General features: G+C 38.0%; 1 protein-coding gene across 1 annotated transcript in view; it reads right to left on the bottom strand.

The window, feature by feature from the left end:
• The window catches only part of nudt14 (nudix (nucleoside diphosphate linked moiety X)-type motif 14), a 38,854-nt gene extending 25,862 nt beyond the window's left edge, over positions 1-12,992 (bottom strand). The window contains exons 1-2 of the mRNA XM_057823139.1: positions 12,833-12,992; positions 3,820-3,863 (exon numbers count right to left, since the gene is read on the bottom strand). Coding sequence (XP_057679122.1) covers positions 3,820-3,863; positions 12,833-12,913 — 125 coding nt within the window. The 5' untranslated portion in view covers positions 12,914-12,992. The remainder of the gene's footprint in view (positions 1-3,819; positions 3,864-12,832) is intronic.
• Positions 12,993-18,666: the final 5,674 nt, after the last annotated feature.

Raw genomic sequence — 18,666 nt, 5'->3', positions numbered from 1 at the left:
ATTTCAATGCAAAAAACCCCGTCTTATATTCAGGCCAATACGGTATGTGATATCTACCATAGCGTTCAATTATGATTACTATTCAGAGGCTCCAAATTGATTATAAATTGATTATTGCGCTTTTAATGTGTTGTACATTAGTTCCAAAATTGTTCAAAAATCCTCTCAGGCTAAACCAAACTAATATTACATTATGAAGTTAACAGTTAAAAACAGTAAATAAAATACTGAAGTCCCCATTCTGTATCAGCAGCTTTACTCTACATTCAATTAATTTAATGTTGTGAATCAACCGTTAAAGTTGTTAAATTGCTATCATTATTCCATAATTTCCCTTTCTACTTTCGACATGTCAAACTTTTAAAACTGTTCTTCATTTAAAGATAGATAGTCAAGATTTTGCCGATTTAGGAGTATTTTAGATAAAACGTTGTTCAGGTTCGCTACAGCAGAGCCTTCTAGAGAAGTATACTGCTTTAAGATGGCGGCTGTTTACAACAAGGCAACTACTAAACGGCAAGTCTGTCATTTCGCATCTAGTTCTCCTTATGTGTTTTAACGCCGCCGTCTATCATTTAGCATCTACTGCAGTTCTACATGTATGTGATATCGATTATAGCCGTATCTGTCCGTATGTTTGTAGCAACTAGCAACTGGGCATTGTTTGAAGCAGCTGTCTGCCGCAGTCAGGTATTATTGTTTTTTTATCTAGCGGCATGAGTTGTACATATTTACTCTTGGTCCGTTCCTAACTGCGTCCTGAAGACAGCACTGACAGTGTTTTAGTTCTGCTTTACCAGGTATAATTCAATAATCGGAAATTAGATGTTTGTGAAACGTTCTCGAATCTTCCACGGCCGAGTCGCGAATAATTAAGAATTGGAAATTTCACACGCCTCTAGTCAACGGTTCTCAACCCCCTTAAGCTGTTGTGGGAGCAGCTTGACCGTATGGTACGCAAGAAGTGCCCATCAAGCCAATCCAACTTGTGGGAGGTGCTTCTGGATGTGTGAAATTTCTCCATTTTCCCTCAACAAATTAACAGCTAGGATACCATAAGTCTGCAAAGCTGTAATTGTTGCAAAGTGAGCATTCTTTGACAAAAGGAAAGTTTGAAGGAGAAAATTATTATTTCAAATAAAAATCCTTTTTTCTAACCTTGTCAATGTCTAAACAACATTTTCTATTCATTTTGCAACTCATTTGCAAGATTAAAGTGTAACTTTTAAAGGAAAACACAAAGTTGTCTGGATGACCCCAAAGTTTTGGACGGTAGCGTACATGAGACTTACGGTTAAAGTGTTGAAACAAACCATTACAACGTTACTATAATTAAACGAATACTCGAAGCAGCAAATTTAATTTGAATCTTTTTTTTTTCTAATCAAATACTCGAGTTAATCGATTAATCGTTGCAGCACTAACAATATCATAAGCATAAAACATGGAGTAGCCAGCACAGTCTTTACACTCAAATCCTATTGAGCTGGTTTGGGATAAACTGGAAAGAGTGAAAGCAAAGCCAACTACAAGTGAAACAAATTTCTGCAAGAGTTGGAAAGAAAGAAGAAAAATATTTGATTGCAAATGTAAAAAGAATATAAAGTTTCCTCACAGTCTTCCAAGATATTTTTGGCTGGCAGGTACAGTATGTGTATAGGAGATAAGAGACTAGATATGCAAATATCCCAAAAAGTAACCAACGTTGAGCATCCCAGTAAAACATCTACTCTGTAATTCTGAGTAGGTAAATTGTAGGATTACATCTAATTATGTGGTTCATGTTGAAGTTCAATTTAATTCCAAATCTTTGCTATTCTAGTCCTGCTCAAAACCATTTTGTACTTTCGTCCTTTTTCTAGTAAAAAGCATCCATATTAACAAAAAAACAAAACAGAAAAAAAACACTACAATCACCACATCCATATGGTGTCACAAACACTCATGCAATTAAAACCATTTCAGACGCTCACAGCTGTAACACAAGAAAACAAAATATAACAGCAACAGAGCTGGGGTAAAGGTACAATTATGCAGCAACAGATTGAGGCATAAAAAAAGTGGGACATGCAGGCCTGAGGCATGGAAGCTGTCCCCTGAGGGAGCTTTGGGTCTTTCAGAAGTGTTCCACGCCATTACAACTCTTCTGCAGCTTCCCGCAGACAAAATGCTCTAATGGTTATACCAAGACACTCGGGACTTTCCATGCATCGTTAAATTTGCTACCTTCTCAAGGGAGCTTTAAACTAGATAGTAGGATATGAGTGGGACGTGAACAGCAGGTCTAAGGTCAATGCTGGTGATGGTATCAAAACAGTTACTGTACCTAGAGTTTTCTAAGGCAAAATAAGAGAAGCCTTTGTGTTTGATAACATGACGTACAAAATGTTATTCAACAAGTTGTGATTATGCGTGATAGATTTATGAAAATACTTTTTTTTTTTCATCTGGTTTCTTGGAAAGCACCAGTCTGCCACCGCTAACACAAAGGTGTCAAAATAACAACACAATGGGAGTCTACCCACCAAGTGCACTCATGTTTTTGTGGCACTAGTGGATGTTTATCATAGCGTTCCTCAGAACATTCTGTGGTCATTGCAGTCATGGCAATGAAGGTGGGTGTTTTTCCTTTTCCCCTAAAATGGTCTAAAGAAGAACCAAAGTGACTCCAGTAACCCATTGCCTGTATTATGGATTTAAATTGCAAGGGAAAGCATCACCACATAACTTAATTATGTAATTTTAGTGCGACATAAGTGAGGAGATCTTAACGTGAGATTTTCTAGTAGACCCCTGACCAATAACAAGTGATGTGTTGTTACTACATCCACTTGTCATCACATCTCACTTCATCACCTTTTCACTTCTGAGTTGGCAAAAGTATGAAGCCACACATTGCTCACAATGTTTCCCAGTGGACTCAGGTACTAAACCTGTGCTGAGTGAGCACTTGACTAAAGTCTTCATGTGACATCGTGATTAACACAAACGCAAACACAAATTATTATTGTTTTAGATAACCATCTCTTAATTTTTTTAATCATTTGAGATTTGGAACAAACTGAACAACACAGTCCATTATCAAAACATGGCTTAACTAAAATGCATTGCACTTCAAAAAGTGTCTCAAGGGAATTGAGGGAACTGCAAATCCTAATTAAACAGACATGCAAAACAAATTTTGGTTTAGTTATCACGTATAAAAACAGGAAATAATATTTTTGTAGTTTCACATTTTTCTTCATAGAAAAACAGAATTGAGGTTGCCTATGTCACAGTGGGACCATTTTTCACATGAACCTCTGTTTGGGATTAGTAGTAGAGAAAAGAGGGCTTAAATGACCTGAGACATAACCCTCAGCATTAGTGTACCCCAGGAAAACAGAGACCAGTAATCACACATTTCACACAAATGTGTGACATTTCGCTTACAGGGCACCCTGTGACGTTTAGACATTTATAACCAATGACAACCCCCCCCCCCCCCCATACACACACACGAAAAGTATTTTGACTTGGCCATTCCATCCCGGAAGTTGTGCATAGTGTTAGCTAATATCACCATATTTAACATACAGTACGTCCACAGATCGGATTAGTTCATTAACTGCAATACACTGAATTCCACTATTTTAAATATATGCATAATTTAATTAAAACAGGCAAAACTCCATTGTATTTTTATCAAACATATTTTGAATAGCTATTTCTTGGGTTAAGTGATCTCATCGAATATCCTAAAAAGCCAATCAACTGGTTCACTTGCATGAGATAACATGAATGTGTGGTGGAAAAGATTTGCGGTAATGAGCGTTTTACCTGTCATGGGTTCGCATGAAGTCCCAAGACTTTTTTGTTCCATTCTGTAAAGAAGTCAGACGGACACAAACAACATGAGTAAATGCAATAAAAGTTAAGACTACTTAAATGTTTAAACGTTCTAGTTAGGCAAGGTTACGTGCTCTCATAATGGTGCCTTTGATGCATGAGCCCTTGAAGTCATGTTAAATCATCTTTGATTTATTCAATCTGGAAACTGCGAAAGCAATCAGATTGTTTGAAACTGATGCTTGACTGTAAAATTATACAAATCCGACAAGCATCTTGAGCCCTAACTACTTACCTGGATGAGATATCCTTTAAAGTCAACAGGATTCTCACTATGATATTAAATAACAAAAGAGGGGGAGCAACCTTATCATTTTACAGAGCATTGAAAAGTTGATATATTGTGTCGTATTATAGATTTGACGGTAGACAATGTCTGAAAAATTGGAGATGATTGGTTAAAATTAAGTTTTGCAGAGCTTCGTGAAGCAAGGCTTTCTACTGATGTGAACGTTGACCTTAACGTTCTAAACCATTTTGTGTCTGAGATTATTCAAATTCAATAAGGGATTTGAGGAACAGGACAATAAATCTTAAGCGACAGTGAGAAACAACCGGTAAGGTCAGAAGGTCATCATCAACTGATAGGGGAGGCAATGTATTTAACTTATAACAAAATAAGTCAATGACTTTAAAGCATTGTGTAGAAAAAGAAAAGATGGGCGTTTACAAACTGGATTAAGTTTCAGGGAGGGAATCCTGATGACTAAATGCTCAAACACGTCCCATTGTCATTCTGCTTTAGTGGAAGAGGTTGGAAATAGCTGTTTATGTGCCCTGCGGTCATGTTGTCACATCAACAGGATGTGCAGCATTACACACGATCAGATGTGCAATTAAAAAGCACCAAAAAAGAGATCAAGTTTTCAGTGTGTGGGAAGTATCTAACCTTGTCTCATGCCTTTCTTATCACTTAGAAGTGTGAAGCAATTTGCTTAGCATTCTGATTTAATATGTGTATTTTGAAGTGTTACTTCTATTTCATGTATTCTGCACACTAGGTCGCAAAACCCAATTAGGGCAAATTATTTATAAAATGAATTTATTCATTTCACTTTCAGTGTGCAATTTGATTGCCATCTGCTTAGGTCTGAATGCTGGCAGACAATTTTCAGACAGCAAGGAGACTGAAACGAGACATTCTGGTGTCCTATTTTAGCACATTCGATTATAACCGTGGTCAGGGCAACCCAGCCGAGCCCAGCGAGCAGGAGAAATTGGCGGAACAGTTTTGCAGCCTAAGCAGTAGTCACAATGAGGGCCAGCAAAATAACTGCTGCTTCGTTCCGTTTGCGTGAGTTGCATACGTCATCATTGTAAAGAAACACATTTTAATCAAAGTGTTCCCTGTGAACATGACTGCCCAAAGTGAGGATGCTACAGCTCAAAACACCTGAACTGCCAAATCAACAGTTTGATTAGGTCAGAAAAACAGTCACTTCATCAGCCGTTACATTCTTTAGTCTGGTCAATGACACAACTATCGCTTAAGTTATTTAACTTCAATCAAAATGACTAAACAGACATGACTGTGGGAAAAAAACATATCCAATAAAGTGTACACTAGTAATGTACATATAACGTACTTCATATTCGGTCAGCAATAGGTTTTTTGTGAAACGTCCATGGACGATAGGAGCGTCACATACCGAATACAGAAAACATGAGCCCCCCACACACACATTCCTCTTTATGGGAAAGAGAAGATTCACTACAAAGTGAAATAGTCAAATATTGTTACATTGTCTTCACAAACCTGAAAATTACATGAAATAATTTAGACAAATACATTTTTTCTGGTTTAACTGTAAAATAGAATTACTTTGATTGATATAAATGTTACTCACCCTTTGTGGTAACATTTTTACATTCATGCTTCACCTTTTCATCTGTCAACATCCAATAATGTATGAACAAATGTTTTACATCCAATGATTCTCAGTTGAGGCCAAGTTAGCCTCACCCCACTAACTTGCAAAACAAGCAAAGATCTGAAATGATTCAAAAGCCTGTTGAGTCCTGCAAACTTGCCACCCACACAGAAATACCAAGTAATTTCTTAACCAGGCTGCCAGCCTTAATCTTTCTGGGTTGTTTCATCCAATAAAAACATGTAAGTTTATAGGAGTCAAACACGTAATATCTTGTGTACCTGAGAAGTTTGAAGATAAAAAAGATAAATATGTAAATTTGATCATCTTATTATAACCAATGTCAAAGAGTACTGCTTTTCAGTATGCAAAAATAGCTTTACCTATAAGCAAAAGACCCAGTACGAAGTTGCATCAAATTACCACAAGTGTGCTAATATATTTTATTTCACCAAGATAAATATTTTCAATATATTTCTGAAACATTCTAATTACAATACAGAACAAAAGCAAAAAAGTACTGGTTAAAAAAGAGGGTTAACCTTTTAATAGGTGGTGACAGCATTAATTGAACAGACAGCGTAGAAACACACAATCTCCTTTGAGAGAAAAGACATGCACCATTTTAATTTAGCGCTATCTGACCACGATGAATTTGAAAACAATAGGAATACCAAAACGATGATACACAAATGCAACAGATAAATGCAGCCATTCTCTCTTTAGGATCCTGTCACTACTCCCAGATGGTGGGTTTCACCTCATTACTAGGCCCTCTTGCTGAGAGGAAGAGATGGGGAGGGAGGGCAGGTGCAATGGCCCAAGAGAGCTCCAGAACCATGTTCGATGTGGATTACGACACAGTGATTAGCTGCTATAGAGTGAGTGGGAGATGGGTAAGGGGGATAAGAGAAGCTAGAGGAGGCCTTGAAATTAATGTGGTCCCTCTGGCTTTGGGCATCAAACATGACAGCCTCTTGTTTGAATGGCCATTGTAGGTGGGGGAGTACCATCCTGATCTTTTAGGTGCTTAACGTGTGATGACCAGAAAACACACCTACTGTGCTCACACCACTCAAAACTACAAAGCTGGCAGCTGCTGCAAAAAGTGAAGGGAAAAAAATGAACTGTCCTCCAAATGAATAGCACTCTTTGATTCCTAACATATGCTCTCCTTTTTTTTTTAAAGATTTAACTTCAGTTGTGATTGCTAAGGCAAGCTTCTAAAACACCCTTTACAGCTGCTCTACTAATGATCAGCAATAGCTTAAGGAAGAAAAGAACCACACGTTGTGACAGACAACCTGTGATTAGTATTTACAGCATTGACAGAAAAATCACAACACACACAAAAAGATTCTTTCTCAAAAGTAATCTGTGGGTGCGGTTATAGTACAGGGCACCTTTTAATGCGGCAAATAAAGGATTTAATTTTTCATATTAAAAAATGTAATATTACTTTTTTAAGGCAGTTTAATGCTCAAAATGTGCATCACAAGCATTGATGTGTAATACCTGGGACCAAACTGGTTTTCTCTACCCTCCCTAAACTGAATAAATACAAGAAAAGGGAATGTTTACAGTATATTGCTCATACTTCACAGAAGAAAGCTTTTAATTGTGTGTGAAAATAATGGCGAGTCTGGCAACATCTGCAAACCTGATGCGCCGAGGTGTTACACCAAGTGAAATAAATATACAGTAGTACTTCGACATACGATCATTTCGAGACGCAATCTTTTCGACAACCGACGTAAAATTTGACTAGCCATTTATTTCTACATCCGACGACATGCTCGAAATACGGCGATTTATGACAGCACTGCAGTTTCTTTGTTTTCCCGCAAGATAGACGCACATCGGATTTTTTCTTGAGAGAGAAATCAACATGGGTTCCAAGAATGTTAGTGCAGGTCGTGAAAAAAGTAAAGGTGGGGCTTACCATTGAAACAAAGATGGAAATGATAGAAAAATATGAACGTGGTGTACGCGTCTGTAAACTGGCTGGTCAATACGGCCGTAGATTGTCTACGATCTCGACGGTCCTCCTCCGACCTCTGTTTGCCAGTCTTTATAAGTTAAGGTGACAATTATTCGCCAGCTTCGTCAGGTTTTCATCATTTATTTCAGACCTTGTGGAACAAAACATGCCTACTGTCCGCCGCAGCTGAAAATGAGAAGTGAAAGTAAAAAGTCTTCTCGCACTCTGTCAAGTCAGCCGTACCGTGCGTTCAGGTACAGCACGCAAAACGCTAACCTGGAACTCAAGACTCACCGCTGTTCCAGCGATTAAGTCTGGCTACCGTCCCGCGGATCAAATTCCCAGGGCGGCGCAAGCCACAGCAAACAGACAGCGGAGTGGACCAATCAGCGACAGGCGGACGTGACGTTGGTAAAGCGACAAGAAACTCTAGCGCGAGCGGAGAACGAAGAAGTTTATTCAACATGGCTAGCGCGAGAGACTGTTGTCAATGACTTGTGTCGATGTGTTTTTGGTCATTTAAAACTGATTTTACCGCGGATTGGAATATATTCTCGGCTCTCCTGTTCGCCATCTGTATTGTTGTGGAGACGACTTCCGACGCGCAAGAGTGTGACATTGCTCATTAAGAACACGTCACGCAAATAATTGAATCTGATGGCACGGAAGATGTCGTTCAGCTAAGGAGCTGGGCCCCAGACTATTCTCACATTGTTTGGAAAATTCAGGGAGAACAGTCTGGCTGTGCCAGGCAAGCAAAACGCCACATTAGAACCCGCTTCGTTACATTATTACTATTATTATTATTATATTATTATTCCGATTTTTATTCATAATTTATATGTTTTTATTTGTTTTTCTCTGTGTATTTGCAATAGTACCAGCAGCATTTATTAAGAATTTACTGTAGGTTTTCGGGCCTGAAACGAATTAATGGAATTATAATGTCTCGACATACGACCATTTCGACTTACAAACAAGGTCCTGGAAAAAATTTACTTTGTATGTACTAATAGAGGTACCTAATGTATTTTACATTAAGTGAAAGAGCCTTTTTTTAATTAAAGCTGACAAGTTACTACTGTATTGGACAAAATGATAAAAGCAAAACAGACAGCACTTTTGGTTTGTTTGTTTTTTTTCCCCCGTTTGTTGCAGGGACATTAAGTTTTGCTTTAAGTTCATGAATATGATAATAACTCAATTATATATTGCCTCTTTTAGTTCATAATAAGATTTAACCAGTTACAAAAATAAAATCGCGTGTTCCCTGTAGCATTTGATGCTGTGTTGTCCTAATTTTTTACTGAGTATTTAGGCATACCCAACTCTGGGCTATAAAATATGACAGATTTTTCAAAATTTCTGCTTTAACATGTGTTAACCCAATTCATTATGTTATTTTTACAAAAAAAAAAAAAAAAAAAGTGAATTATGCTCTAGGAATTAGTCCTGCTAATTTTGGCCGCAATCATCACTGACCTAACAACTACATGCGAGGAGTCTAATTAGACTTGCAAGTTTTGTTTTGTTTTTGTAGCTGCTTGGTGTCTGTTATAAGAGTGTGTATACACAATCAAATAGCAAGAAATGAAATTAAGCAAGTTGCAAGGTCAGCTCATTCATTCTTTATGGGCACAACTGTAGGCTCTGTACTTAAAATAGTAAATAAATTACTTGTTTATATTTACCATATCATTACTATGATTGCATTTGTGAAGGAAGGTATCCCAGATGACTTTAGAAAAAGTCAACCCATTAAGTACCAAGGGGCCACAGGCTGTAAGCTACCCAGGATGAATAATTCAAAGCATTACCATGAATAAATGAAAGTAATTAGCCTGCATGAAGCACCAACTTGTGATCTAACTAGAACTGGGAATCTTTGGGCACCTAACGATTCAATTACGATTACGATTCAGAGGCTCCGATTCGATTATAAAACGATTATTGATGCACCCCACTCCTTTTCTTTTTTTTTTTTTTTTTTAATTTGTTTTGTACATTAGTTCCAAAATTGTTCAAAAATCCTCTCAGGCTAAACCAAACTACTATTTCAGTATCAAGTTGACATATAGCAGTAAACAAATATACAAAAATAACAGTAAATAAAAAACTCCAGTCCCCATTCTATATCAGCAGCTTTAAACTACTTTCAATTAATTTAATGTTGTGAATCAACCGTTAAAGTTGTTAAAATTGCTCCTGTTATTCCATAATTTCTCTTTTGTCTACTTTCAACATGTAAAAGTTTTAAAACTATTTTAAAGATAGATTCAAGTCAATATTTTACCGATTTAGGAGTATTTTAGATAAAAAGTTAATTAGGTTCGCTTGGAAGGTTCGCAACAACAGCCTTGCAGGGAAGTGTACTGCTTTAAGATGGCGGCCGTTACTAACGCTCGCATCTAGTTTTTTGTAGATGTGCTGGTAACGATACCGAAGCTATAATGCATCTAGTCCTATATAAATGATATCTACCGTAACATAATGTGGCTTGTAGCAGCTTTTCGGCAGCAGTCAGGTATGTAGTAGTTTGTTTGTTTTTTATCTCGTGGCATGAGTTGAGCTAGAGCCGTGAGTTGAGCATTGGCGTTACCCGAGGGGCCGGGTAATGAGAAGCATGATGTTTAGCTACTCTCGCTCCGTCCCTAATTGCGTACCGAAGACCGCGCGGCGCGCTGAGTGTGTCGTACTTCTGCTTTACTTGGCATATTTCAATAATCGGAATTTGGATGTTTGTGAATCGTTCTCGAATCTTCCACGGCCGAATCGCGAGTAATCTAAGAATCGGAAATTTTGCACACCTCTAGATCTAACACAACAACGCAACAATAGTGAGCGTACATAATTAGTCAACAGAGTGACCGTCACCTACTTTAATGGAAATGAGACAAAACATCGATAATAATGATGATGAACCATTTGAACATGACTATGTATATGATTGCAAAGCTGCAGAGGTGCTGAGCAGCAAAAAAGGTTTTTGAGGAAGACGGGTGCCTGCAAAACCTTTGTGGACTTACAGAACAGCCCATTCCTGATCTGACCAAGAGTTGACCAGTATAAAAGAGACAGAAGAACACCGTGGTAGTCACCATCATCATCTCTTTTGTTGCCCATCTGCCGTATTAGCTGTCCCACCATTCTCTTGATAAGCTTACCCCCTCCTCCTGACACAGGTGTGAACCCCAAATGGTGAAAAAAAAGAACTTGCCCTGAGCACCATGGTAACTGAGCTTGAGGGCAGTTACAAAAGAGCTATTTCAAGTGATGTGTGAACTTTACATGAACTGCAAAAATGCAGATTTTGGAATATTAACGTACACGAAAAGGGTTGCATTTTTTGTGTGTTATCTCCAGTCTAGTTTCAATTGATATTGTTGGAATACTCATTTGGAGTCTTTTTCAGGAAAAATATGAGTGTTCAAACTAGACATGTGCCGATTACTGGTTTCAAGGTATACCGTGGTTTGAAAACGTCACGGTTTCAAACCCGCAAAAAAATTCCGTCATACTGTCCCTAAGGTAGTAGCTATTATTTTATGTCCCAAAGATGCATGTAGCTGCAAGGCTCAACCCTCCCCCACCGGTTGTTGCTCAGTGTCAGTGAGTCAGCTGTGCTACACGATGGCTGGAGGAGGTGAAACTGAACTTTTCCCGCCTTCAAAGATAACGAAATCGCTGGTATGGGAGTACTTCGGCTACAGAAAAGCTACAGACGGCGCGGCTTAGGGGATGAGGGGCAACTAACATGTAAAACATGTTAGGGTGGAGGGTGGCTGCCGAGGAGGCATTACCTCCACTATGGATTTCGCATTTTTACAAAATTAAAGCAAACTATGTTTTTTCTCTCTAGCAACTGTCTGTGTTGCGAAAGACGGTGTGTGTATAATGATGTGAGTCATACAAACGTGCTTTTTACGGAAAACAATTATTTTTGTTCTGATGGTAATAATGTTGAGCTGTGACTGTGTGTTTAGGCTCACCTAAAGGACTGCATTTATTTTAATTATATTTAGAATATTTTTTTTATTTTATTTTAACATTAACATTATACTTATGTTGATATTTGCCAACATGTTTTAAAAAATAAAAATCCTGTTCAATGGAAAAAGTTTTTTTTTTAATTATTATTTAAACCCAGATACCACAAAGTAACACATTTTAGAGCTGTAATTGCAATACTGTTATACCGTGATATTTTGGCTTAAGGTTATCATACCTTCAGAATATCATACCTGCACATGCCTAACAAACAGAACAGATTCCATTATGGTTGTCAACAAAAATAAACGCAAGGAAATAAAGTGTGCATGAGAAACCTACGCACCTGCAAATCGCATAAAATCTTGTGATGATATAAAAGTACAAACACTCATTGGACACTTTTTACAGGACCAACAGTGAAAAAACAGTCAAATTTATTAAAAGTGCAGCTCCTACAAACCCATTCCATTTATTTGACTTGATTTTGTTTTTGCATATTTTCACACGACATGAAGTGTGAAGATTGGTTTCAGGGAAGACCCAAATAAAACAAAATTGAGTCATCATCATTCAACGTCATTTACTTGAGTCTAAATTAATTTGACACGAGAAAAAAAAATCTTTTTATGCAGTTTTACTAATCTGACAAAAGTAAATACTGTAATATTATAGAGGTGCCTATATGATGAATCCAAATACTGATGTTCTTGGAATCAAGAAGTCGCTGCTGTGTTATTATTCACAAAAAAAATTAATATCCTGAAGTCTAATCATCCAAATTGTATTTATTAAGATGATCATTTAAAACACATGCTTGAACACCCGTTCTAACATCTGCAGCAAGCTAGCATTAGCTTGCTATCGAGCTGTGCATGAGCTGTCAGGTTTCAGAACAAAAATCAATGTCGTAATGTAATTTACTGTAAACTAAAGGACAACGCAAATGTCGTGCTCTATTCGACAGCAAGTGACTTTAAATAATTGCTGTCAGCGCTTGTTTAAGGTCAGCATAGTCTGTGTTAGCTTCCATAGTGAATTGAGGGGGGTTGGGCTAACCTGCAGCATCCAGCCGCATCTTGACAGTCGTGGAGAGACAGTTTACCTGGTTGTAGTGGACCCTGAAGGGCTTCAGGTAGTCGGATTCTGTGCAAGGACCGACTTCAATGTTGTTAATCTCTTCCATAGTTTGGTGGGCGGCGAAGCTGGTCCTGTCACCGCAAACACACTGGCAGGCAGTGAAGGAATCCTACGGAAGCCCGTGGAGAGCAACACACCCACACACAACTGTCATTCAGGGACAAGACTGGGCTATCAAGTTCCAGAAATAGAGAATACTATTCATTTTAGTTTCTTATTTATGTATAAAAGTGTAAACATTTCATTGTGTCTCTCTACAGTCATACAATCTACAGTGTGTCTGTCTACAGTCATACAGTCACCATTAATTGAATATAAAAAGTTATTTATGCTGAAATGACCAAAAGTATTTCTGTAAAATAAGAGTAAAATTACCAGTTCAGACACGCCGACAGATTTCTGTGAATTGTAGTGCTATAATTATAATGATTAATATTTATTATTATATGATTTTATTGTATATTTTGTATTAATAATTATAATCATTATTTAGTGACTTGTGTAGATACATATTTGGCGGAAAACACAGACAAGACTGAAAAGCAGCTTCTGCTCTTGCACTCCTCTTTAAAAGAAACTGCTTATTTTAAGTCAAAAGAACTGTTGTGTTTGATTGAACATTATGTTTATATGCTGCCATAGCAGATTCATGGCGCATGAAGCCCCCAAACTATTTTTAATTTGTCCGTTTTACCCTGGAAACCCCCATTTACAGACGTGGTGCAACCGCTTTTGTTTCAACCCAGCCATAAAACAAAGGTAATTAAATATATATTTATGATTCAAAATGTCTGTCGTTTTCAGCTTAGAATCTTTTTTTTTTTTGTTTTTCTTTAAAAAATGACTTAAAAAATTATTCACTCACATATTTTAAACTTTTAAACAAATTATGTCACAACGAAAAAAAATGGCGTCTGTAAAAAAATGTCACAGATATCTCCCTCATAACTATCACTTAATTGTATTTTTTTGTTGTTGTTGTTACTGTCGCATTTTCTCCCATATGTTAGATGAAAAATAATCGATCCAAACATAGAAAAATTGGGGGAAAAAACGTTTAAAAGAGTAAATATATGAAAAAGAAAATCTCGACCATTCCTTGATGTCTGCGACTTCTGCATCGCAACCCTTGTTATATTACTGTGTTTCACCCATAAAATCCCCCCAAAATCCGGTGGTGGCCATTCATAGCTGTGTCTTGACACTCAGTGATACATGCTACATGGAGTTTTTTGATCAAAACAAGATAAAGTACGCGATAATATCTCGTTAAAGTCAGGGCGTCTGTAAATCTGCTCTCGCGTGCTCTCACCTCCAGATAGCGTTTTGCTGTTTAAAAAAATTTTTATTTATTTTTTTTAAATGCCCTCCTGTTCAAAATTTTTCTTCCCCCAGAAAATTTTAAGCTTCCCAATGATGTATCACACGTGCATATCGGAAAATTTCGAAATTTGTACAAATTGGAGGTCTCAGAGCAAAACTCCAAGTCACCTGAGTTTTTTCCGCCATTTCCATTTATTCACTTGAACATATACTGTATCTGTTTCTTTCACAGCGTTACACATAATCATTCTTTGTTCTCATAACTGGGTTAATCTACAGTACTGCTTGCGTACAGGGACTTCTTCCATTGTTTTGTCAAGGTAGGAGCCGGCACTAGGCTGCGGCCTGTTTTTTTTCACTTTTTGTGTAGACGGCACATATAAACTGTATGAATTTTGAGGTCGAGGCACTTTTTTTCTGGGGAGCACCTCGTGGTACAAGGGGAGATGTGTCACGGTCGACCAGCTTTTAATTACTCTTTCCCTACTCAATGTATATAGACAAGTTTCCTGAGCGAAACATGGGCGGCGCCATCTTTGACAATTTCTGCTCCGAACTTCTGGTTTAGACAGAAATCAAACCAGAGGAACCCACAGAATCTCCCAGATGGATCCAGCACGACATAGATAAGACTTCGAGACTTTCTGTGCTGTGCGTGAACTCCTGGAAGTGCCTACTGGACTGTCTCAGAAAATTAGAATACACAATATTCTAATTTTTTGAGACAGTCCTGTGTATATATACAGGACTGTCTCAGGAAATTAGAATACACACTGTATATGGTTGGAAGTGGAATGTTTTCATCAGCGACCAGTTAGTAGCTACAATGCGCCAGTGTGGATCTACCTCGCCATGAGCCTTAAATCGAAACCAGCTACAGACAATAAGTTAAGGATGTACTTTAAACCTGTGGATCTACCTAAAAGATTGTAAGTTTGTCCTTATCACTATGTTGATCATTTGTGGACAAAATTCTAACATCCTGTGCAGCCTGCGTTAACGTGAGGTGGAGATTGGTACGCCGGCCACTTGAGTAACCCAAATGAGGTGAAATTACAAATAATATTACAGTTGCGGAATGCAGAAGGGCTGACATGGATTTTGTTGTCACAAGGAAATACTACAATGTGTGCACATATAAACAAGTATCTTTTTTTATTGCAGATATTGATCACAATAAAACATTTGGACAATATGATTTCATTTCTTGTTTTATTTAAAACGATGTGCAAAACAGGTAAAAAAAAAAAAAAATCACAATTTATGAAATGTGAAAAATATTAACGAAGGTGGAGCATAAGTCGTGCCTAGAACGCACGTAGTCTCGATATATGTCCATCGACGTACAATAAGTGTTGTTGTGAGGCAAATCAAGTTGTCTTTGCTTGCTTAACAGCATTTTCCACATGTAAACAAACGAACAAACAATGGCATTCATGCGTTTACCTAATTGTGCCATCCTACTAGTACTGATTAACAACAGGCTAGCAGCAGATAGCATGTGTTGCAGCCACATCAGTACAGCAGTTGTAGTAAATAATATTAAACATCATCATAATTACAGTCATCGTAATAATATCAAAGACAAAAAGTGGTTTCATGCGCAAGATTATAGCTTTAGTATTTTTTTGACCACTGGACACATGAAAATGCAGGGTTAGGAAGAACATACCTTACATACTGTAAAACCAGCGGCAACATGGCTACATAAACACACGGTCTTTGTGGTGGCATGGGCTTGGTTCCACATATGCCTTCATGAACCTGTTGTCCTCCCATGTCGAGATGATGGCAGACGGATGTGGTATTTCCAAATGGTCTTTTTTGAAGGATTTTGATGAGTTATGCCACTCCAGTTCTGCTGTTGTGTAAGTGTAAGTGGAAGTCGCGTAAAATGGAAGTCGCGAGCAGAAATGCAGAAGTAAAGCTGAAGTACCATGGAAACTTGTCTATATCCTAGGTGATTACTTTCTTTTTGTTCTTGAATTGTGTATCGTCATTTTCTGTTCGTTAAGAGAATAAAAGAACTTGTAAAAAGAAAAAAATCAACTTTTTTCCCTTCACTTGCTTAACCCAAGGCATTTAAACAAGAGGCTGTGAAAGCCGTTTCCTGACCCTGCATCCCTGAGTGTGTTAGGATGATGTCACCCCCTCGTGTCAAGAAAAGATGCATAATGGAAAACCATCTGTAGACATCCAATCTCAACTGAATGAACTTCCCTCATCTATGAACCTCCCACAACACAAGGGCAGGACGTAACACATTTGTGAGCTGATTTACATCAAAATAAATATAGGCCAAGGCAAAACAATGAGTGGACCTAAGAGGAACACGATGTCTCTCCTCTGGGCAAGTCCAATTTATACTGCCTGATCCGGCCAAGCTGCTGGGCACGATAAGAAGGGAGGGCCTGTTGAGTGAAGGTATTGTACTAAAGTCACCCAGCAGTGGCACCCTCGGAAAAGTGACATAAATAAACCATATAACAGTGATGTGATTGAATGCTATGAAGTGCAACGTGGAAAGAAAGAACAAATAAAGAAAAGGAAACATTGACAAATGACATGACCCTGAATCTATAGGCGTTCTGTCATTCCACTCCTCATTCCACTGAGTTTTACAAAGACAAGAATCTAGGTATTTTTTCAGCTTGTTTTTTTTTTACACAGTATTTAAAATTGAGAACAATAGGTAGACAAATATAAAGGATATGGCTACTGTATATGAGGTTATGTTTCGATTGCCCTGTGCTCATTATTTTAGGTTTTTGACATAGTAACGAGTTCATTTTGTATTTGTATGCACTATGAAACAAGTTGGTAATCTGTTTTTACAAAAAATTTGGATGACAATTAAGAGATTAAGAAAAAATTGAGTTTGAAAGAGCATGTCACTCAAATTATGCTGATTATATTTTAAAATATGTATTGCAATCCCGATTGTGTCATACTTTGTACATCACCATCTATACATTCTTGTCCAGGGCAGCCTGGGTCAGTTGTACCTTGGCTCTTTCTATGTCAGGTTTAATCAGAGGTTTTTATACTAGACTTGTTTTATGCAGCATATAAGCATGGCAGCGCTAATTTCTAAGCGACTGAAAAGGAAGAAGCCCGGTGCCTTGTAGCGCCGTCTGATGTGATGCTTTTTCAATCTGGGAGGTAGTCCTGTGGTACCAAAATTGCCCTCTGTGCTGCTGTTCAGTCAGTTTGCTGTGGCAGTCCACACAAAATGAATTGGTTCATCTACTGAGCACTGGGTTTTGCTGTGCCCTGTGTGAAAAGGTAGTTTCCCCGTCATTTCAGACACTGAAGGCATAAGGTCAAACAGTGGCGCCTCTAGAAATTTTTCATAGGGGTGGCCAAATGGGGCCACTTAAAATCTTGGGGTGGCACACCAAAACTAAAAGCCATAATTTCAGGTTTTCATTATAATATTGCAGTAAAAAGGTCAGAGAAAAACTATCAGAAAGATCTAAAGACACGGCTACTGATATATTATACGTAGATACTGTATTGTGTAATATTTGATGTTACTAATGATTTAATGTGCATAGTCCATAACTGTCCAGTCAACATTTTGAGTTCCACAACAATTCTGTTTTATTGTGTTATGTATATATTAGGCATAAGGTGTACATTTAACAAAACAAAATGATTACTGGGGAAAAGCAGGTGCTGGCAGATACAAATAAAAGCAAGTACAGAGGCAATCATATCTTAACTGGATATTTCCCAATACAATGTTAATGTGACACAAAAATAATTATTACTGAATGAACAAAACATAAAAAGTACTTCCCAACAGGGATACGATATACTGGCAAGCGGGGTGGCCAGTGGGGTGGCGAACAAATTTATAGGGGGGGGGGGGGGGGGGGGCGTGGCCACCCCTGGCCACCCCCTGGCGACGCCACTGAGATCAAACTATCATTGAGGATAAGTGGATATTTATGTGACGAAAAAGGGGAATGACAAAATTAGACCCAAACACTTAAATTAATCAAATCCTAAAGACTGACATGCTTTTACAGTAAAAGCTAACCATTTGTGCCTCAGCATCTTTCCTCTCCTGGGCCTCACTGGAACGTCGCCCACATAAAGAAAAGATTCCAAAACTCTTATCAGCTACTCCTGGGGCACCCATAACGTGTTAATCCTATCCTTCCATGAACATATGGGTGCCAGGCCATGGAAGTCATGAACAATTACTATTTGCAGGCACCTGACAGAAGCCAGGCTGCATCAGGCTTAAGACAATGAAAGACTGGAGCCCTCTCAAGTCACCAAATGCCCTCTTCCTGTCTACCTCCTCTTGCAATGTTTTAAAACTTTTTCTGCTTTATTGCATCTATTTAAATGTAAATATAAATGAATTATAAGCATGTTCTTCCGGTGCATGGTTTGTCTCCGTGTGCAGTTCCACATGCTCCGGAATCAGTCATGTTATGTTCATTAATGATTTACAATTATCTT

The sequence above is a fragment of the Corythoichthys intestinalis genome, chromosome 19, assembly GCF_030265065.1.
Source record: "Corythoichthys intestinalis isolate RoL2023-P3 chromosome 19, ASM3026506v1, whole genome shotgun sequence".
In the NCBI taxonomy this organism is placed as follows: domain Eukaryota; kingdom Metazoa; phylum Chordata; class Actinopteri; order Syngnathiformes; family Syngnathidae; genus Corythoichthys; species Corythoichthys intestinalis.
Note: the sequence above shows the minus strand (reverse complement) of the source record. Positions and strands in the feature narration are given on the sequence as shown.